The 23206-nt window shown below is 42.8% G+C and overlaps 1 protein-coding gene across 14 annotated transcripts in view; it reads right to left on the reverse strand.

Annotated features, from left to right (window-relative positions):
• The window catches only part of TJP1 (tight junction protein 1), a 195261-nt gene that overhangs the window by 42799 nt on the left and 129256 nt on the right, over positions 1 to 23206 (reverse strand). For all 14 annotated transcript variants that reach the window (XM_074318109.1, XM_074318107.1, XM_074318113.1 and 11 more), the window contains 4 exons: positions 11029 to 11153; positions 10005 to 10107; positions 4650 to 4926; positions 106 to 209 (listed from right to left, as the gene is read on the reverse strand). In XM_074318109.1, coding sequence (XP_074174210.1) covers positions 106 to 209; positions 4650 to 4926; positions 10005 to 10107; positions 11029 to 11153 — 609 coding nt within the window. The remainder of the gene's footprint in view (positions 1 to 105; positions 210 to 4649; positions 4927 to 10004; positions 10108 to 11028; positions 11154 to 23206) is intronic.

The raw sequence follows: 23206 nt of genomic DNA on the forward strand, positions 1-23206 counted from the left end.
TTAATTCTTTTTGGCAGAATTGCTTCACACATGAGCAGAAGCCATGTGGTCACACTAGCCCCATTTTCTAGCTCAGCGCATTAAGATGTAAGGATACGACTGTACCTTCAATACAACATCACCTTCCTGAATATTGCCGTCTCTTGCTGCCAAACTGTCTTGTGAAATTTCCTTTACAAATATATGGCTGGCCAATCGAAGCCCATATTCTGAAATAGGATATTTAAACATCTTTAGTGTACAATCCTAAGACACGTAGATAGAATTTGAAAGTATAAGACTAACAACAATCATGGCGTGAAGGGTTTTCAAGTGTAATCAACAAGAAAGAATTCTTGGTCACCCTGCAAAGACGACATTTCCTCCAGTCATCAACAAGTTTGCACTGTCAATGTAACAGCAAAGGGAAAGTGTGGTTCAAATGGAAGACTGACACCGGATTCCCATTTTCCCGAAAGTGGGAAAGCCCAGAAGAGAAGGCGGCTTCTTTCCAGCCAACTGTACTGACACACCAGCTTCTCAGAAGGGTTAATGAATACCATTCTGACACATAAATTGCGTCAGGTCTGAAAAAGCTATGGGAAGGCTGACTTTACTGGTGACGGCTGCTACCACGCATACATGTTTTCATTCTGCCCAGTTCCTAGAGCCAAAGTCTGTCTCTCTGGGCTGCCACAGCACTGGCACTGGAGACACACTCAACAGCACGGCACGCATCTCAGTATTAGCGCCACCGCAGGCTTCTGACCAGCCAGGCACAGCTGGGCCTTGCCTTTCACCACAAACCACGTCGCCAAGACCAAGGAAACATTAATTGTATCCGAGGGTGAGGCAAGGGAGTGGTCAGAGCTGAGGACGTTTCCGGGAGAGTCAGAAAACTGTTCAGGGGACTGCGAAGCTGTAGAATTTTTTTTTTAATTAGAACAATGACTACAACATAATGTCAATAGGAGAAGGACTGCTCATGGTTGACTCAGGAGAGAGAAAAGGACTCTGGGTGTCGTTACATTTAAACAAAAAATGAAAACCAAGATGGGAAATAGAAAACCGTTTTTAATATAAGTTAGCAGACCTGCTACTCTAAAAGTTACATCAATTACAGTTTAACTTAAGGTAAATATTCAAAGAGTGCTCAAAAACAGGAATAGAATCGGGGAGAAGAAAAATAAAATGACTTTCTAGGGGATCCAGGCAATGAACTATGTGCTTTAGAAACGGCTTTTGTATCACGGAAGAATATGACACTGATTAAAAGATTGTACTGACTCAAGATTAAAAAGTCATAAATGGGCCAGCCCGGTGGCTCAGGCAGTTAGAGCTCCGTGCTCCTAACTCCGAAGGTTGCCTGTTCGATTCCCACATGGGCCTGTGGGCTCCCAACCACAAGGTTGCCAGTTCAATTCCTCGAGTCCTGCAAGGGATGGTGGGCTCCGCCCCCTGCAACTAAGATTGAACACGGCACCTTGAGCTGAGCTGCCTCCCGCATGGCTCAGTTGTTGGTTGGAGCATGGGCTCTCAACCACAAGGTTGCCAGTTCGATTCCTCGAGTCCCGCAAGGGATGGTGGGCTCTGCCCCCTGCAACTAAAATTGAACATGGCACCTTGAGCTGAGCTGCCGCTGAGCTCCCGGATGGCTCAGTTGGTTGGAGTATGTCCTCTCAACCACAAGGTTGCCGGTTTGACTCCCGCAAGGTATGGTGGGCTGTTCCCCCTGCAACTAGCAACGGCAACTGGACCTGGAGCTGAGCTGCGCCCTCCACAACTAAGACTGAAAGAACAACAACTTGAAGCTGAACAGAACCTTCCACAACTAAGATTGAAAAGGATAAATGACCAATACAGAGCTGACTCCAAAATATTCCTTATATATTAATTTATTAATTTATTCCAAGTATTTTCTTGGGCAAATATTAACTATGTGTCGGGAACTATGGCTGAAAAGCAGCAAATGACAGAGTACCTGTACCTGGGCAACTTACATAGCTGGTAGGAAAAAAGATGTTACCATGGTAACTACCATGTTTCCCGAAAATAAGACCTAGCTGGACCATCAGCTCTAATGCATCTTTTGGAGCAAAAATTAACATAAGACTCGGTCTTATATTGTTAGATAAGACCCAGTCTCATATTATATTAAAATAAGACCGGGTCTTATTTTTGCTCCAAAAGACACATTAGAGCTGATGGCACGGCTAGGTCTTATTTTTTGGGGGACACAATACAAGTGTGATGAAGAGTGCAGAAAGGGGCGATTCAGGGTTCTGTGTCTAGCAGGGGTCAAAGAGTGCCTCCCTGAGGAAGAAACACTAAAGCTGAAACTTTACCTAAGAAATACTAAAGTGAAAATACTAAAACGAAGCCCGAAGGACGAGGTGCGTGTGTGCCTGCGTGCGTAGGTGAGGTGGTAAGGACAGAGTGGTTACAAACAAATGCACCACCAGACATGAAGGAAAGACAGGCAGGTTTGCAGAAGCCACGCATGCAGGCTAGCTCAGACAGAGAAGTAACTGCAAGAGGGCGGAAGAGGAAGACAGAGCAGCCGTGCGGGCAAGCCTGCGGAATCACCCGGAAGGGATCCAGAGACTCGTTTATGAGACTGAAGGAGTCCCCTGAAGACCAAGATGGTGCTCGCCACACACACACACACACACACACACACACACGATGTGAGGTGATGGATGTGTTAATTCTTTTGTTTTGGGGGGGGGGGGGGAGAGGAATATGACTTTATTGGAGACCAGTGTATACTTCCAGGACTTTTTTCCAAGTCAAGTTGTTGTCCTTTCAATCTTAGTTGTGGAGGGTGCTGTTCAGCTTCAAGTTGTCCTTTCAGTCTTAGTTGTGGAGGGCACAACTCAGCTCCAGGTCCAGTTGCTGTTTATAGTTGCAGGGGGTGCAGCCCACCATCCCTTGCGGGAGTCGAACCGGCAACCTTGTGGTTGAGAGGACGTGCTCCAACCAACTGAGCCATCTGGGAGCTCAGCGGCAGCTCAGCTCAAGGTGCCATGTTCAATCTTAGTTGCAGGGGGCGCTGCCCACCATCCCTTGCGGGACTCGAGGAATCGAACTGGCAACCTTGTGGTTGAGAGCCCACTGGCCCATGTGGGAATCGAACCAGCAGCCTTCGGAGTTAGGAGTATGGAGCTCTAACCCGGGATGTGTTAATTTGATTGTGATGATTTCATAATGTATACGTCACCCTGTACACCCTAAATATATACAATTTTATATATTTAGATACAATGTCAGTTACACCTCAGTAAAGCTGGAAGAAAAACAGATGATGGTAGCTTGGACAAGGGTGGTGGCAGTGGAGAAAGGCACAAGCGGGATGGTTAAGAGTGGTATGCAGGAAGTGAGGATGGATTAAGTGGGCGTGGGAAAGAGAAAAAAGAGAGATGGTGAAGAGTAACTACCATCTTATCTGTCAGTGGCTCGGGAAACTGGGTAGATGGGAAGGCAGTCAACCCGATACCGCATAAGAAACAGACCAAAATTTTGAGAGGGAGATGTGAGTTTCGTTTGACATGTGTTGAGTCCGAGGGACCTGTACGGAACCCCCAGGTGAATATGCCTAATGGTCAGCGGGGACACAAGAGGATACATACATACGGACTTGGGTTGGAGAAATAAGTTTTGCTATCATCAGCAGCTAACTGAGGCAATGAGGGCAGATGAGATTGGCCATACAGGTTATGTTAAGTGGGAAAAGGTTCTAGAACAGAAATCTATAGAATGGTGAAGGGTGGAATGAGGATAATAAGCTTGCCAGGGATACAGAAAAAGTGGGAGACCCCAAAAGGATGCAATACTACGGAAACCAAGGAGAAGACAGCATTTTAAAACATAGGGAGTAGTTAATATGCAACACGGTACTGAAAAAGCAAGTAAGATAAAGACTGAAAATTTCTACTGGATTTCTATCAAAAAAGGTTACCAATAAGCTGACTGACTGTGAACAGTTTTGGGAACAGGGTGGAAAAAGTACAGAGCGGGTTAAAGAGTGAGTGGTGAAACCAATGGCAAGAGCGGAGCCTGACTGAGACCCTAGCGGGGTGGGCAGCAGTACCCAGGAAATGGGTCGGGTTTTGCAAAGGTGAGCCTTCCTAATATTCTTACCGTAACCCTGTTTCACAAAATGACCAGTCCTAAATGCTTTCCTGCATTTGAGACATGCCCACAGCAGGAAGAAGCTATAGTCAAGTCCATTTTTATCAAATTTGATTAAGTGAGGGGAGGCAGCTGGGATTCAGTTTCAAAACTTTTAAAGAAGCCCTGCGTCACAGAGAAATACCCTACAAGAGACCCCTCCCCTAACTAAGTAAAACACCGAGTTTCATTGTGGTGATGGTGTGACATTTCTTGTTAGAATAACTGGTACTTGTCTGTTCAAACAGCAGTAAGAAATCCAAACTCCAACTACCGGACAATGTATCTGAAGTACTGACGGCTAAAAGAAACGAATCAAGAGGAAAGATTGCTGAAGCCCGCCATAAGGGGATTCGACTGATGGCACGAGGACACGAGAACGAAGACAACAAAAAGCAACAAAAGCAAAGATGTGAAGAGATGGCAAGTTGACCTCTCACTCAAATCAGTTTAAATTTTTTCATGAGAAAACGATAAGCGAGTCGGTCAAGGACACCTACCTTCATTTTTCCGGGATTTGACCAGCGTGACTTTGGTGGGCTTGGCAGGCTGACTGGAGGCCACAGAACGCCTGTCAGAGCGCGGGGACAAACTCCTCTCCCGACTCGCGCTCCTGTCCCTCGCCCAGCTCTTCTCACTCCTCCGAGGAGCCAGGCTCCCGTGGCCCCTTCTTGCGTCGTGGACGTCCTCATCATAACTATCTTCTTCATTCTCGGACACTGGCTCAGGGTCAGGGCGACTTACTGGAATCTGAACTTTCTTCTTCCTTCGGATGGTCTACAAACAAAAAAGGGTTACCAATAAGCTGACTGATTTTCAGATATGTACCTTCAGTTCCTAAGAGAAAGGAAAATTATATTTTTTGGGTGCCATGTTCACTAAATCATGAATCAAAGTGATATAATGCGCAATTGTAATATTACTAAGGAATATTTTCCCACAATGGTTGTGTTATCTGCTTCCTGATAAACAGATCTGGTTAAGAACCAAATTTGGAAGAGTGGGCCTAATTGATGAATTAATTCAAAGATCTTCCAGGTGTAATCATCACAAGCTTGAAGGAAAACTAGTAATTGCTGGTCGTGTGAATAAATAAATGGGGCACTGTACTCTATTCCCCAAATATACTTTCCGAATCCGTCAGCATCAATCAAGGCCCACGCTGGTCCTGCAGGCCTCTCAGAGACCAGCTGACTGCACCCCCACACTAACGTCACCACGCACACGGCTTTCAGTTCTGTCTCTCTCCATTTGTAGTCCCTGGTCTAGGGGGAGGAAATCTCTCCTTCAGGCTTTCTTTCCCCAGTGACTCTGGTAACTGCTTCAATTTGCCCCGTGCACTTACTTCCTTCACGGTCTGTGTGCATTACCTTCTGATTAAGTGGCCTCTGTCCCTGGACTGCACTTGGCCTTCTCACGCTGGCACACACTTCATCTCATCAGACGTCTGCAAGATCTGCGGGTACCAGTCCTTATCTCCTACTTCGGACCCCTTCATCTACTGAGACTTTTCCACGTCCATCTTATTTCTGATTCCTCCATCCCCTCCGTCCATCAATTTCCTCCTGGTTTCACACGCCTTCCTTCCGAGTATGCAGGACACCCCAAGTTGTGATATTTAACTGACTTCCTCTGGACCTCAATCAGCTACCATGACAAACTCCAGCGCTGTCCTGATGGCTGCACTTCCACACTTTGCTGACTGAGTCCTCTACGAATTCATTCTCCTTGACAGAACTGTGCTTGGCCAGCGATCCGTTCCTCTCTGTACTTCTTGCTGCCTGCCTCTCTGGAATTTGCTAGCACAGGTATTCGAAAACTATTCTGCAAGGCCTGATTTACAGAGATCAATGCCCCTTCACATCCCCGCTACTCCTCAGTTTTTTCCGTGTCTCATTCATTTGTTCTTCCTCCTGGTCTCAAAGTTCCGCAGAGCCTCTTCCCGTGTGAGTGAAACCCTGCTGTCTGAGCTCTATTCTTATCCCCACCCACCTCCAAGAACTTTCTTCATCAATTACCATCCCCCAAGGTACTTACGACTCTAATCACTCCTTATCTACCTCAAATCTGTCTTCTGCCTACTAATCTGCCCATTAATCTTCCATTCCTCTGCCTTGCACTCATTTCCAAGCCATCATCTTATCTCTTCCCTTTGTGGCTCACTTTCTTCAAAGGGCTGTTCTAGCCTTAACACAGCTGCTCCTTACCACGACCAAGAGACCAGAGAAGGCCTGTGAGCAAAGGACACTGAGCTGATTTATACAGATACGTGAGGATCTTTAGCAGGTTTAGCAATTCTGCTTGGTAAGGAGCAAGAGGCCAGCATGGCAGAAGGAGGAACACCAATGCTTTATGAACTGACACTTTCACTGCCCCTGCACGCCCGGCTGAGGCAGCATTTACTGTAATGCCTTCCTGACTCCTGCATTTCAGTCTCACCTCTATTTCAATCTCCAACATACTGTAACAGAAGCAATACTTTGTATTAGAGCTTTTATTGTCAATTCCTCCCTCATAATGTATAACCACAACCAAGTAACCAGTCGAGCACAAAGCTTTCCCTACAGCTCCTCTAAGAGACTGCCACCTCTTTGGAAATCAACTGTACTTGAACTACTTGGGGTCATGACTGTCTGTGCCCATCTATTCCATTAAGACTCAAGTCCCTTGGGGTCCTTACCATGCATTCAACCCAACATGTAAAGAAATATTTGCATCCAGTTAAGTGCTTAACTTTCTGAAAACTATCCAGTCCTATTACGATTCTCCATTTACATGATCAGTTAACTAACATAAACCCCCACGAAGATATTTAAAAGGCTCGACAATGACGTTTGATTTTAACAACTGATAATTGTGAAACAGAAATTTTGGGGGAAAAATGCCTATTTCAAAACAGTTTGGCTGAATTAAATATTCAAATGTAAAATAAAACAATGAGATCATGCTAATACTAGAACATACTATAAGATTTATGCTTTTATAACTCTAGAAAGGTAAAAGCTTTTGTAAACATGACACTAAAGGCAGCACCAATCAAATGAAAAGGTCTGACAGATACGACAACATAAAAATTAAAACATTTCCATATTGAAACAAAATGATATAAAATCAAACCAAAAAACCACCATAGACAACTTACACTCACAAAAGCAAATAGGTGAACAATACATGCAGTAAATATGACAAAAGGCTACTACACACAACACTGATATGACAATTGCCACCATATAAATGCAAAAGGACATGACCAGGCAAAGAAGAAACACAAACGGGCAGGACATACACTATGAAATGCTCAAACTCACTTGTACTTTAAAATATGTTAACGCTTTGAAAAAGTATTACCCACATCGAATAATGCCTGTAACACTGTGTTTGCTGTAAGTGTCTGGCAAAGATGAGGAAATGTGGACGCAGCTGGACTCTCACTGCCCGGCTGGTTTTCTGACGGGAGACGGGTAATCCACCTACCAGTCCTTCCACCCGACTCCCCACCCACAAGCCACTCCTAGGAAGCCATGCTTAAACAGTGAAGGAACAAGGACGGAGGGACACAACACGTTTGAATACTTGTGGGAACCCGGCACAGACACGCCCATGGGGAAGGGCTGGGTGTGTGTGTGTGTTGTGTGTGTGTGTGGACGCAGTGATGTGCTAGCTGCCACGTGGCTACTCCCTGACATGTCACACTGGTTATGGCTACCGGGTTCTGTCTATTCATTTGCTTCACAATGCGTCTGCAGTAAGCTCAGAATTTTAGTCAAAATTACACATGCTCACTGTGTTATAAGCATATCTATTTCTATCTTCACCTATTAACGGTATATTATTTAAAAAGTTCTAACATTTTAATTCAACAGAAATCATTTATTGAGCCTACCACCCAAAGGGCTCTTAGCTTATAGAAATACAATCATATAAAGAGAGCCCCACTATAACAGCAGAGCGCAGGGAAGAAGGCAGATTAGTGGGTGGGGAGGGGAGGAAGGAGCTGGGTAGCCAGAACCGCAGAAAACAAAACCCACGTATCTGGTATGGCAGGGCTCAGTCCAGGAAGCCCTCTGACAATGGAAGGCCACATCCGAAGACCTTGGGGTTCTACGCTCAACGTCATGTGGCAACGAAGAGCTTAACATAAATTACTGACATGAGCAGTCTCTCCAACGGTAGAACGTTCTGAACCACGGCTCTGTGCGGGTGAGAACCCCCCCACCAGAGCAGACCACGTGGCTTCCTGGCTCCGCCTTCCAGCTGACGTCACTACGCAGTCAGAGGACCCGCTGCCCTCCGAGCTGCCTCAAATCCTCCCCACACATCCTCTTCCAAGTACCTTCCAGGCTTGGACCTAGTCGCTGCACAAGCACGTCTGTGGGGAAGTCGCAGCGTAGGACTGCGGCTTCCTGGGAGGCAGTACCCATGTGGGGGATGTGTACCGAATATTCGGCGTGGAAAAGCAAAGCAGCGCAACATTTCAGAGGAATGGAGGGCTCCAAAAGCAGGAGCGAGGGGTGAAGCTCAGGACCTCAGCTGCAGGAAGAAAACCCCCTCCCTTCCGCGCACGGCACAGCCCGGCATCTGACAAACCCTACGGAAACCCTGCCAAGGCTCAGGACCAGCAGCCGAGGCGACACAGCGAAAGCCGGTTCAGTTTACAAACGTCAACCATTATAAAAGTCAGCAGTTTGCTTCCGTACACCCACAACCCTGTTATAAGCCTGTTAGAAAGTCTACCACCCACTAGCTAGCGAGGCCGTGCACGAGTTGCTGTACAAGTCCGATCCCAGGGCGCTGTACACACACACAACAGAGGGCGCCTGTCATCGCGAAGGCGGTAACTAAACACTGCGCGCCCTGCCGCGCGCTCACGAGCCATATGGAGTGGCCACCGACACAGGGCGGGAGGCCCTGCCACCGTGGGGCTACAGCTTCGGGGAGCAGCCGCCTGGCCCTCACCACAGCTCCCGGTGGTCAGACACAAAGCAGGCCGCCCCACGCCCCACCCGCGCCTGCCCGCGGGGCGCTGAGTATCTGCTGGAAGCAGAAAGGTTGTCCGTGGACCGGGCAGGTCAGCTGTCTGGCCGCCCGGCCGCTTCCGTCTGCTCTGCACCCCGGAGCTAAGGCCTCCACAGGGCCTGGCTCAGGCCTTCCAGAGGCCGGAGGGGCAGAAATGGGAGGAGCAAAGGGGGCAACGCAGCTCACCGGGCTCCCGAACGTGGCCGTAATTGTATTAGGACTTTTATGTGACATCCATTCTGTGCCACGTGGGTCTAATTTAACTGTAACAGGAGGCCGGGCATCAGAGTTAAGTGCAGGTCTTTCCTCTGATTTTAAAGGAAATTTTCAGAGAAATATAAAATAGCAGACTCTACCTTCCACTGAGTCAGTAACATTAAATGCACCCTGAGCAACTCTACAAAGAAAATCTTACCACTTTCTCTCCCTTCAACCTGTATCACAGTAACAAGGGAAGTAGCTGCTGCTGGGGTATGTGTTCAAGGGACACTGTACAAGTCGCCCATTAAACAAACCCTGTAACAAAACAAGGCTGTATATTTCAAACAGACTACGTGACAAGATTCAGTGTAACAAGCACCTAAAGAGAAGGAAACCTTAAGCCACGAAGATGTAACCATTCAACCACCTTTCTCCTCTTGCAATTAAAAAAAAATCCTGCTATCTCAGCTTTGAGAAAATACGCACGGGTGACAAAACACACCACCCATGTTTAGAAGAAATACTCTTATGAACAACTAACTTTAGAACTACTGTTCCAGTTTTCCTTTTCTTAAAGGGGAAGGATATGTTCAAACACCAGAAACGTTTTATCAACAATAAAGGTAAAAGATACTTACAATTTTTGCATTCTTCCCACTTTTCCTTAGTTGTTGAACAGCAAAAGCATGTTCAACATTATCCATTGAAACTCCATTAACCATTGCAACGCGGTCATTTTCTCTAAGGAAAAAAAGTCACCAAAATATATGTTAGAGAAAAGTATACAGGTAAGTTTGTGAAGACTTTTTCAAGATGGGTACTTCTGAAAAATATTCTAATTATGGGCTAACTAATCTATTTGCCTTCAGATTAATGATAAAATAATACCACACAATTTACTTTTCAGATTTTCCACAAGCACAATTAGTAACTAACGACAGATCATTAATTGTTTTAAACCATTAACACAATGTTTCCCCAAAGAATTGAAAACTACCATGATACACAAAGTAATTTTTGGTAGTTATGTTACGGGGCATAAGGGATACTACTGTGTTTCCCTGAAAGTAAGACCTAGCTGGACCATCAGCTCTAATGTGTCTTTTGGAGCAAAAATTAATATAAGACCAGGTACTATATTACATCAGACCTGTTATTATATTAATTATATATTATATAAGACCCAGTGTTATAGTAAAATAAGACCGGGTCTTTTATTAATTTTTGCTCCAAAGGACACATTAGAGCTGATGGTCCGGCTAGGTCTTATTTTCGGGGAAACACGGTATGTCACACAGCTGGATAAAGTTATTCCCCCTTTGAAAAAAATAAATGCTCTCCTGATTTTATTTCTGTCCTTCAGATTATACTCTCACTTTTGTGCTACTGTATCTTTTGCCTCTTTATCTTGATAATCTTTGAACAAAAAGGGCAAGACTCAGGGTGAGAGGCTCCTAAAGGCTGGAGTAGACCCAAAACTGAGTAACAAGTTTTCTTTAACACACTTTATTTTTACAGCGACCGTCTGGTTAAGATACGTCTGGTTAAGATACGTATACTTGCTTGCCATTTATGACAGAGGGAAGGAAAAACGTGCATGAATTTAAAGCATCACCAGCACAGTTTGCCAGAGGCTTAGGGCAGGAGAAGACACACGCTTACTGCAGCTGTCCTTCGGCTGGTCCTCCTTTCAGCACATCTGAAATCACTATTGACGTTTCCCCACTCTGAAAATGAGGATTATCTCTTCCACCGGATATTGCAATTCCAAATCCAAATCCAGGAGCCTGAAGTCATAATTACAGTCAAATATTACTATTAAGAAAAATGATTGTTCCTCATGTCATGCTCTACAAACTAAAAAAGTTAAAACAAAACCGACAATCTTAGTACATTTGTGATCCACACTCACTCGCTTATGTGGATGCTTACACGTCAGAATGACTTCTCCTGGTGTGGGAATGCTCCAACAAACTGAACATGCTGGGCAGAACAGAATAGTAAAAACTGCCGATCACGTTAATATTCTTTAAGAACTAAAATACATTTTGAAATTTTGAACGCTGAAATGCCAAGTTTATTTCTGATTATCAGAAGGGTCCTGAGGGGACTGGCAGTGCCCCAAGTGATGACAGACTTAATTAGCATATACACCAGAGCCACTTTCCATAGTAAAACATCAATAGCTATGAAGATCAATTAAGTTATTTCAACTTCCTTCACTTACGTTAAAATCTCTTTAAAAGTACTACACTATTACTGTCTTATAAACATTGAATGCAATAGGAATATATTAATCATCACAAGCATTTAAAATATATTTTTAATTAAAGAAAATACAGTAAACTAGGTACTTGTAAATGAACTGAAAATCTTTACCACAATAACTAAGGATAGCCCTGTACAAAAAAAAATTCAAAATATTTCCAAGTTATTAAAAAATTACCTAATTTCAAGAAATCCAAGCCACCCTCGAGAGAGGAAGTGAAGTCAAGTATGCAGACTAGTCTAAAGGAACGTGAAATACTTTCCTGGGCTCCAGAATCACTAGACCAGCATGGTGTCCTTTCATATAATGTTGTTCTACAATATGCCCTCCAATTCAAACCACCCACCATGGACTGGGCATTCATCGTGACCTTCGCTCCCACCCTGAAGCCAACTGAAGTGGCAAAAGAAAGAGGAAAAAACCTCTCCTTATGAAAGAATAAACACCAGCAGTTCCACTCCTAAGTATAAACCCAAGAAAGATGAAAGCACATGTCCACACACAGACTTGTACCCACACGTCCACAGTCATTTCTAATATCCCCAAAGTAGAAACCACCCAAATGCCCACTGACTGATGAATGGGTAAATAACACGTGGTATGTCATTAGAATGGAATATTATGTGCAATAAAAAGAAATGAAGTACTAATTAATACATGTGATGAAACAGATGAACGCTGAAAATATCATGCTAAGTGCAAGAAGCCAATCATGAAAGACCACATGTTGTATAATTCCATTCATATAAAATGTTCAGAAGACAAATCTATGGAAACAGACAGGACAATGAAACTAGACCACCTTCTTACACCATACACAAAAATTAACTCAAAATGGATTAAAGACTTGAATGTAAGACCTGAAACCCTAAGACACATAGAAGAAAACACAGGCCCTAAGCTCCTTGATGTTGGTTTCAGCGATGTTTTTGTGGAATTGATTCCAACAGCAAAGGAAACAAAACCAAAAACATCAAACTAAAAAGCTTTTGCACAGCAAAGAAAACTATCAATAAAATGAAAAGACAACCCTGAATGGGAAGATATTTGTAAATCATACATATGATAAGGGGTTAATATGCAAAATATAAAAAGAACTCATACAACTCAAAACAACAAAAAACAGCTCAATTAAAAAAATGGCCGAGGACCTGAACAGACATTTTTCCCAAAGAAAACATACGGATGGCCAATAGGCACATGAAAAGATGTTCAACATTATTAGGGAAATGAAAATTAAAACCACAATGAGATATCACATCTATTACAATCGCTATTATAAAAAACATTAACAGCAAGTCTTAGGGAAGATGTGGCGAAAAGGGAGCCCTTGTGCACTGCTGGTGGGACTGCAAATTGGTGCAGCCACCATGGAAAACAGTGTGGAGGTTCCTCAAAAAATTAAGAATAGAACTAACATGTGATCCAACAACTCTGCTTCTGGGTATTTATCCAAAGAATACAAAAACACTAATTCAAAATGATATCTGCAGCATTATTCACAACAGTCAAGATATGAAAACAACCTAAGTGTCCATCAACAAATGAATGAATAAAGTAGACACACACACACACACACACACACACACACACACGGCCCTGGAATATTACTCAGCCATAAAGAAGATGAAAGCTTGCCATTTGTGACAACATGGATGGACCCTGACAGTATTATGCTAAAGGAAATAAGTCAGATGGAGAAAGACAAATACTGTATGATTTCACTCATACGTGGAGCATTTTAAAAAAAAAGGAAAAACTGAGAGATGTAGATAACAGATTGCACTTAGCAGAGGGCAAGGGGTGACGGACGGAAACTCGGCCCTGGTGCTGAGCACGCATGGCAGATGCTGAGATACAATGCTGTACACCGGAAACTTACAGAACGTTATAAACCAAGGTTACCTCAGGAAAACAAACACACACAAAAATGAAACAATTTACAAAAGTTACGAGAGATTAAAACTCACAATTAGAGAAATGCAAACTAAAACCACTGGGAGGGAGAAAGGTATAAATTCAATATGACAACACACGTTGCTGGGGCGACTGCAGAGAACAGACACGCTTGCTGGCTCATCACGCGACGGACGGCAGGTAATCTGCTCGGCAGCTGATCTGCTCGAGTCTTCCGCAGAGGAATTTGGCACTAGCTAACAAAACTACAAGAGCTCTCACCTTTCGACACAGCAAACCGGTTTCTAGGAATGTACCCTGAAGACATACGTCTCCAACAATATGAAAACGCATATGCACACAATGATGCATTGCAGACTGTCACTGCAAATATGGGGAGAAAACCCTAAATTCCCAAGGGATGCGGGAGGGGAATTACCGCTTTGCTTTTCTTTCCTCCTGGAAAGAGGTGGGGTGAAGCTTTTGACTCTACAGGCTTGTATACTGTCCCTTTACATCTTGTTTGCTAATTATTTTACTGAAATAGCAGAATCAACAAAACTATGAAAGAAATGCTGAAAGAATCAGGAACTTTCCATGAGGAAGGCAGAGCTGGGAAGGTATTTGGCTGCAGTGACAGCCTAGCACCGGCCCAGGCCACTGCTTCCATGCAGCTCCTGCACTTAGTAGGGCATGAAATCTGCTGAATCAGTATCTGCTACAGTTCATTTCAAAGTCTGTGTCCCAACCCTGGCTGCAGAGAAGAATCACTGGGGCAGAGTTTCAAAATGCTTGCTGGTGTCTGAACCCCCACCCCATACCAATTAAATACAACTGGAGGAAGAGAGATGGCAGGCGTTTCTTTAAAGCCCCCAAGTGGCTCTAATGGGCAGGCAGGGCTGAGGACCTCAGCGGGAAATGCTTTGTGACCAGCAGAGCAAAACAGTGATCAAACACTTCAAAGGGCTCACCTACTCCACACTGTCCCTTCCCTCTCGCCTTCACCATCGGCTTATTTGTATTTGGCGTTTTCAATAGACTGCTTACCTCCACTGCACTACAATTACCGTCCCTTTTGTTGGAAGGGTTATTCTAAAGCTGACCCAACCCACACGTCCAAATTCCTCAGCATGCAACATCCTGAAAGTCAAAGCCAACTGGCTTCGCGTTCGCGTCTCTGCTCTGAGCCCCTCTTGATCAGGCGCGGCGTGCATTATATCAAGCGAGGCTCCCGAGGATTTCTCTAGCACCTCACGAGTCTTGCAGGCTTCAGATCACCCTTCAAATCCAGGTTCACTGTCATCTCATTCATAACCCGCGTAGCTTCCCCCAGGTAGAGGCGGCCCACGCTGCACGCGCGCTCCCGGAGCACACGGACACACGGACACGCTTCTGCTACTTCACACGCGCACCCGGCCTGGCCGTCAAGGCCCTACTTGGACGGCTCACATGTCCCTCGTGTATTCCAGCGAAGTACAGCCCTGCAGGGGCCCAACACACGGCGCTTTGAGCTAAAATAAGTACTCAACTGATTGTTCAATTTCTTTGTAATTGTTTCCCTTTATAGAGATTTGGTTTTTTTTAAAGTAGCACTAATTTGAGCACTAAAATCTCAGAATTCTGGAAAAATCTGCAGCCATGGTAGTAACGTGGATTTTGAACCTTCCTGAATTCCCAATAAAAAACAAGCAGGGTGACTGCACAACACACACAAACACATGGACATTTACAAAAGGACCAGGTAACCAGTGTACCCCGCCCAGGTGCAAAATGCAAGCAGGTGGGTAAGCACCCAGCTATGAGCTTTGTGTGTCCCCAGTGTTACATGGGAGGAAAGCCACGAGGTGTGTGACACACCTAAGACCTGAGGAATCCCGTGCTAACCAATAGCACTGGCTGGAAAGCACAGCAGGACGACTGGAGAAGAGCAGCTGGAACTGGGAGGCCTTCTGCCTCCCTCCATGGTGGGTGAGAGCAAGGTGCCGGCAGCAGAGCCCGCCCGAGGCCACTGCAGCAGCGTCACCCTAGGAATTCTGACCTGCCAGGCCCTTCCAGGACAGAACCCCCCCCCCCCACTGTGGACAAACTGCTGGCAGCGAATCAAATGTCAGTGGGACAGGAACAGAGACAAAGCAAAGGGAAGGTCCAGACAAAAGCGTACAAAGGGCGCAGAGCTGGGAAGTGTCAAAAAGCAGCAGTTACGTTCTGTAGCACATGCACACGTGTATACACACGTACACACACACCAGGAAACTAAGCCAATTTCTAAAAATCCAAAGGAACTAATTTCACATAAAAATAAGCAAAAGTCTCAGTATCAAATCCCTTACAAAATTACTATAAAGCTAATGAGCAGCAGAATAATATCCCTACAGAACATGAAAGCATGCCAGAATGAGTGTTCAAACAAAGAAAAAAAGGATAAAAACTGTTACTATTACAAAACAAACAGGCCGAAGAAAATATACAAGCATGAAAGAACATAAATACGAATTAGAAAAACTCAGAAATGAGCTGACAGAATTCAAGAGCTAATTAGAAAAGTTAAAATGTCAGTTCAGATAGGAACATAAGCCCAAATAAGCATACACAGGCAAACAAGATACAATATACCTATAGCAGGAGTCCCTGAAAAACTAAACCAAAAAAGGGAAAAGAAAAAAATAGTAAAAACTATAATTAAAAAACCCAAAACTCCCTGATATGTTTTTAATTGAAACTACATACTCAAAGAACACACACTGTAGATATCTGAGGGTTATCTGAAAATACCAATTCAGAGGGACTAACACCAAGATATATTCAAACAAAATGACTAGGTTTTAAGGCAAGATTCTTTGGCATCTAGGCAAAAAGAGTTCGTAACTTATAGAGGAAAGAAACTTAGATCATCGGTCACACTTGGAGAGCAACACGTTATGCCAAAGATAATATAAAGATACTCAAGAGAAACAGTGAGCCAAGGATTTAACGTCCAGTAAAATCGAACTTCAAGTATAAAAGGGTATGGATAAACTAATAAACATGCAAGACAGGAAATACTGTTTTCATGATTCCTTCCTAAGGAATCTAACAGAGAATGACTTTCTGACCATCACAACGACAGGAGAACACACAGTGAGGGTTGGTGATGAGCACTGAATATATACTTACTTATAGTAGGAGCATTAAATAAGAATTCAAGGGTGAAATAAATTATGTAATAGCTACATGATACAGAGTAAAACCGTATTTTTAAATGGGGAGAGGAATAGGAATAGCATATGTAAAAAGTTTTAATACCGTTGCCAGTAATCAAAATTGATAGATGTAGAATTATTCTTACTCTGAGGCAATTGTATGCTCTGTGCTGGACTTTCTAAAAGACTAATGTGGTTGCCTTCCCAAGAAATTTTCAAAAGAAATGCAAACTATTCCATTTTTATTTCTTACATATCTTTACCATATAAACTTTTTAGGTGTGTGAAATGATAGTTGACTTTTATGTTTCCATGAGAAAACGTCCAAGATGATGTCTTTTGCTATAGTGGTGGGGAACGTGGTTGAAAGCAATATACTGTGATCTCATTTATCTGTATGTGAACACACAGATATGGATACAGCTTTTGAATGGAAGAAAGAACATCAAAAACCTTCCCTTTCACCTTATTTCATCTTTTTGAAGCATAAGCAGCCGCGAGCAGCAATAACTTATGTGTTCACATTTCTGCCTGGTAGGGAAACAATTTATGACAAATGCGCTTTCCCGGCCACCCCCCACCCCCAGACCATTACGCCTGTTCGCACACGGAGTAGCAGTTACAACAGGGACCGTAAGGCCCATGAAGTTGAAACTGTCTACTATCTGACCTTTTATAGAAAAGGTTTGCCCACTCATGTGTTACAAAGCATTTCTTGATTCTTTTAAAAAAAGGAATAAAGAAGTTCCTGATAGCTGATTCAGCTGCAGAAATATCTGGATAATCTCGTCTCCAAAGACTCTTCTCTGTTCCCTTCCAAGACGCCCAATTCTCTACTTGATACCCCCTTGGTGCCTTCGAGCTTTTCTCCCACTTTTCCTTTCCATGCCGCATTTCCACAGCCAGCTAACGCAATCCCAACACTTCTCACCAATTATTGTTTCACTCCTCTCCCTTTATTCTTCCAACCAACCCTCAACATTCTGTGCAACCTGTTCTAGTCGTTTGTTTTCACAGCAGACGCTGGGATCACAGGATTCTAAAACCAAAAGAATCCTCAGCAATCATTTGTTCAACTTGCTTTTTACAAACGAAGTCAGAAGGCCTGGGTCCTGTCTCTCTACTCCTGGCCAATTCTGACCTTATACAGGACCTCTGTGGACTTGAGTTCCCTCATTTAAATAGAGAGATTAGGACTGCATCAATTCATATACAGCTGACCCTTGAACTTGTGGTTAGGGGTACCGACACTATGAGGTTCCTCCCCTATCTGCAAGGACACATTCCTGGGAAAGCTTCCTGAGCTGAGATGGTATACAGCGAAGAAGCCATTAGCTGAGCGCACTTTTTGCTAAGGGATGCACAAACTACAATACAGAGCACAGATGCTCACAGAAGGTTCAACGCGCTGGCGGTTCTGGGAAGGAGCTGGGCGGCCCATCTGGCTGCTGGGAAAGCCTGCTGCCTCTGCAACTGCTCCCGGCAAAGCACTCGTTCCCTTTTCTCATAAAAGGGGAAATCCTCTTCGATTTATTCTGGTTTGCTAAAACAGGCATGAATGTGCATCTTTTGTAAAAGCGAGGTGGCCTAAAGCGAACTTTGTAAAAGCGGGGGACACCTGTACTGAGTGAACGAAGCCAGTCACAGGGGACCACATATTTTGTGACTCCATGTAGATGAAACGGTTACAAAAGGAGAAGAGACAGAAAGTAGATTAACGGTTGCTTAGGGTTTGGGGGATTGAGGGATGATGGCTAAAGGTAGGGAATTTCTCCTTTGGGTGATGAAAATGTTACAAAATTATGGTTGACAGTTGCACAACTCTGTGAATATACACACAGTGAACTGTACATTTTAAAGGGGGTGAATGTTATGACATAGGAATTGTATCTCAATAAAGCTGTTTCAAGGAAAGAGGGTGGGGAGAAGGGAAAGAAGCCTCCATACCTGGTACAGGAAGGCTATAGGGGGTCCCTCACTCAGGAAAGCACACCCGCTAAGGCAGGCCGTCTGACCTGGCTGAGGCCACGGCTACACTGAGTGTCCACTGTGTTTCCAACTCTTCACTGCATTTAAGCCTCTGTGAAGCAGGTATTGATAACCGCAGAGCAAACTGCGTTGAAGCAAGTTCTAGTGAAATGTCCCAAAAAAGCTACACCTCGAACCCAGGGCTTTGGACTCAGTATATAATACTCTTTCCATTTATATTTCAAATTCTAAATGCAAAAAATGTTTATGGAATGTAAGCAGAGATGACCAACTCATTCCTGAGAATTTACTTCATTTCTCAAAGGATTAGAAAAATATACGCATTTTCGAAGGGAGAACATGTGAAACTGAAGAAAGTGTGGGTGTGTCGTGGTGGCCAAAGGGGTGGGACACAGGACCCTCTGGACACAACCACCACCTCAGGTCACCGACCTGCACTGGCCACGGTGACAGCCATTAGACACATGACTACCCAGCATGGAAAATGTGGTTAGTCTTGCCTGACTGAAATGTGCTGGAGTTGTAATATGCAGTGTTTTCTAAGGCACAGTATGAAGAAAAGTAAAGTATATCAATTTTTAAATATTGATTACATGTTGGAAATAATAGTTCGGATACACGGAGTTAAATAAGATCTATTATAAAATTAATTTCATCCACATTTTACATTTTTTAATGTGAAGACTAGAAAACTTTAAATGGCGCATGTGCTTTGCATTACAATGCTGCTCTAGAAACCTCCGGAGAGTGACTGTTGCACAGCGTGGCCTCCTAAGTTTGACTGGGCTTATAACATAAGCACCCAGCACGAAGGGGATAGAAAACTGGTTAAGATTTCCTACTCTGAGCCGATGATGACGCCACAGGAGACGCGGTACACGGACCTGAGGTATCTAGGCATCTGTCCCCGAGGCACAGCGGGGAGAGCGGAACCCACAATCAGACATCCTGCCTGATCTCTTCTCTGATCTAAATAATTCCGGGGACTGTACCAGCGCGTGGCACGCTGTGCAGCAGCAACAAATTACTCAGCCTTGAAGAATGGACAGGATGTCTATCCTCTCCAGTATCCTAAGGGGAAGAGCGTATCCTCTGAGGAAGCAAGTAGAAGAAAGAAGCAATACAGAAGCATATCATAAATTATTCTTCACAGTTATGAGCAGAAAATACTGTGTTTTAATCCACAGAATTTTTATTCTTTTAAAAGATGAAGTCGCCCCCACCTTACATGGAAGTGACCATCCGATGTCAAAGAACATGGATTTGCCCTTATTTGACGACACACAGTATCTACATTTCAGGTTAGTGACAGAATAATATGGCCTCAAATTCTTTCCTTCACTTGCTACCATTGCCAAAAGCCCATTTGCTCACCTCAAGGAGAGTAACTTCTCATTTCTCTGTTGCTGTTTCTCAAAAATGTGACGCCAGAGATCATGGCCCTCCATTTCAAACTGGAACATTTTTTCAAAATGCACGTTAGGAGTTCCATCCAGACTGACTGAATCAGGATCTCGAGCAGCTGGGAATGACCCAGCTGACTCCTCTTTACAATAAAACCGAAGAGCCCCTGCTCTGGATCCGGGGTCAGAAACTATGGCCTGCGGTCACATCTGGTTAGCTGCCCATTTTTGTAAATAAAGTTTTACTGGAACACAGCCACACCTGGAGAGCTGAGCAGTTGTGACAGAGACCTATGACCTGCGAGGCCGAAAATATTATTATCTGCTGTTTACAGCAAAAGTTTGCTGACAATGCTCTAGATACTCTAAATTTTACTCTGGATCAACTCAGAACACCAAAGGACTGCGATTTCTAAAAGTACTATTCTGCAGCCGCAGAGAAGGAAGTCACCCGAATTATGCCCGCACTGAGAGGATTATTTAAAAAGCCAATTCCTGGAGGGATGGCTGTTCTGGATTTCCACTCTGTCAGTGTCTCTTTGATGAGGCCCATGGCAACGCAGCTCTGTGTTCCCAGAACAACAGTTAGCATGTTTAAAAACCAAAGACTTATGGACGTGTACTCCTCTTATCTGTGTGTCTTCTGATGACATTTTTCTGGGCTGGTACCCTTCTCACGGCAAAAGAAAACGGAAGCAGAGGAAGAGGCCAGCTACAGAATAAACTTACACTAATCTTCTAGACAGGAGTTCTCATTGTCTGAGTATTTTACCTACTATGATGAGTTGGTATGACATGCTGAACACATTAAAAAAAACCAGCTTCTGTTATATCAACCTCCAAGATCTAAGTATGAGATACGTATCTGTAGGAAATATGCTGAGTATTTTCCCACACCTGAATTCTTAGTAAAACCAGGCAAAACAGCAGGAAGGGAAAACAAATTTTAGCTAATGTGCCTTACTTTATTTTGCTTATTTAAAAACAAAAAGGTACCTAGGAAAAAAAACAAATGTAATGTGATAATGCCAAACTACACCTCAAAAGAATGATCTAGCTTCTACCTTAAGAAATTATAAAAAGAAAAACAATTTAAACCCAATGTAAGCAAAAGAAAGGCAATGTTAAAATAAGAACAGAGTTAATCAAATAGAAAAGAAAGAATATAAATGAAAACAAAAGCTGGTATTTTGAAAAGATCAAAATTACTAAAGCTCTAGCCAGACAGACCAAGAAATAAGACACAAATTACCAATATCAGAAATAGAAAAGGGACCTCATTACAGACCCTACAATAAAAATAAAATAAGGGAATATTGTAAACAATTTTATGTTCATAAGTTTGACAACTTAAAGAGGTGAATATTTTGAAAGATACAAACTACTAAAGCTACCAAAAAGAGAAAAAAAAGAAAAAGCTAACAAAGAAATACATAACCTGAATAGTCATACAGAAAACCAATGATACTGAATGTATAGATAAAAGCCTTCCCACAAAGAGGAGTCCAGGACCACATGGCTACACTGATGAGTTTTACGAAACACTGAAGGAAGAAACAACATGAACTGTAAACGAACTGTACCAGAAAACGTGACAGGAAGGCTTCCCAAATGCTTGTTTTGAGGCTAGTAACTTTCCCTGATACCAAAACCAGATACAAACAATACAACAAAAAGGACTGACCAATATTCCTTATGAACACAGAAACAAGCATCTCCAAAAAAACACACACAAAAAAAACCACTAGCAAATCCATTCAGCAATATATATAAAATGGATAATAAATACATCACAACCAAGCAGAGTTTGTCTTGGGAATGCAAGGCTGGTGAACATGCAAATAGCAAGTAACTGACCACACCAGCAGACTAAGAAGAAAACTCATGTAGATAACTTCAATCAATAATAGTAAAAAAAAAGCATGAGGAAAATTCAACATCCATTCATGACTTAAAAAAAAAAAGCCTCTCAGCAAAGTAAGTACTGTATAAAAAAGAACGTCCTCAACCGAGTAAATGGAAAACTATAAGTACAAGGGAATTTCTTTAACCTGATAAAGGGCATCTACAAAAACCCAGCAGCTACTATCATACTTAATGGTGAAAGACAGAATGATTTCATCTAAAATTAGGAAAAAGGCAAGGATGTCTGCTCACCATTAATGTTCAACAACATCCTGGAAGTCCTAGCTAGTGCAATAAGGCAGGGAAAAGAAATAAATAGCATATAGATCAAAAAGGAAGAAATCAAATGGTCTCTATTCACAGATGATATGACTATCTACATACAAAAATCCCAAGAAAGCTACAAAAAAGTTCCTAGAACTAGTAAGTTTAGGAAAGTTGCAAGTTACCTATTAAAAATCAGTTATATTTCTATACACTAACGAACAATCAAAAATTGCAATAAAAATATCATTTACAAAAACACTAGGAAACACAAAACATAATTAACTAGAAATCTAACAAAATGTGCAGGATCTGTTTGCTGAAAACTACAAAACGATAATGAAAAAAATAGAAGAATGGAGAGATACATCATGTTCATAGTTTAGAAGACTCAATATTAAGACGTCAATTCTCTCCAAATTGATCTATAGAATCAATACAATCCCAATGAAAATCCCAGCAGACGATTTTTATTTCACAAATTTACTCTAAAATCTATATAGAAAGGCAAAGGAACTAGAATAACTCAAACAATTTTTTTTTTAAAGGATAAATTTGGAGGATACACAATACCTGATTTCTACACTTAATATAAAGCTGTAGTAATCAAGGCAGATGTAATTGGGAGAAAGATACATGGATCAACAGAACAGACCAGGGAAAGACCCACACAAATACGGTCACTGATTTCTGACAAAGGTAGAAAGAAATTAAATGGAGAAAGGATAATCTTTGCACAAATGGCTGATCAAAAAATTGGACATTCTTATTAAAAAGGAAAACCTCTGCCCATATAACACATACAAAATTTTACTCAAATAGAACTTCTAGAAAAAAACAGGAAATAAATCTTTGTGACCTTGGTTTCTAAGAAAACCTCAGATACGAAACCAAAAGCATGACTGATAAAAGCAAAAACCAACAAATTGTACTTT

This window comes from Rhinolophus sinicus, linkage group LG13 (assembly GCF_036562045.2).
Source record: "Rhinolophus sinicus isolate RSC01 linkage group LG13, ASM3656204v1, whole genome shotgun sequence".
In the NCBI taxonomy this organism is placed as follows: domain Eukaryota; kingdom Metazoa; phylum Chordata; class Mammalia; order Chiroptera; family Rhinolophidae; genus Rhinolophus; species Rhinolophus sinicus.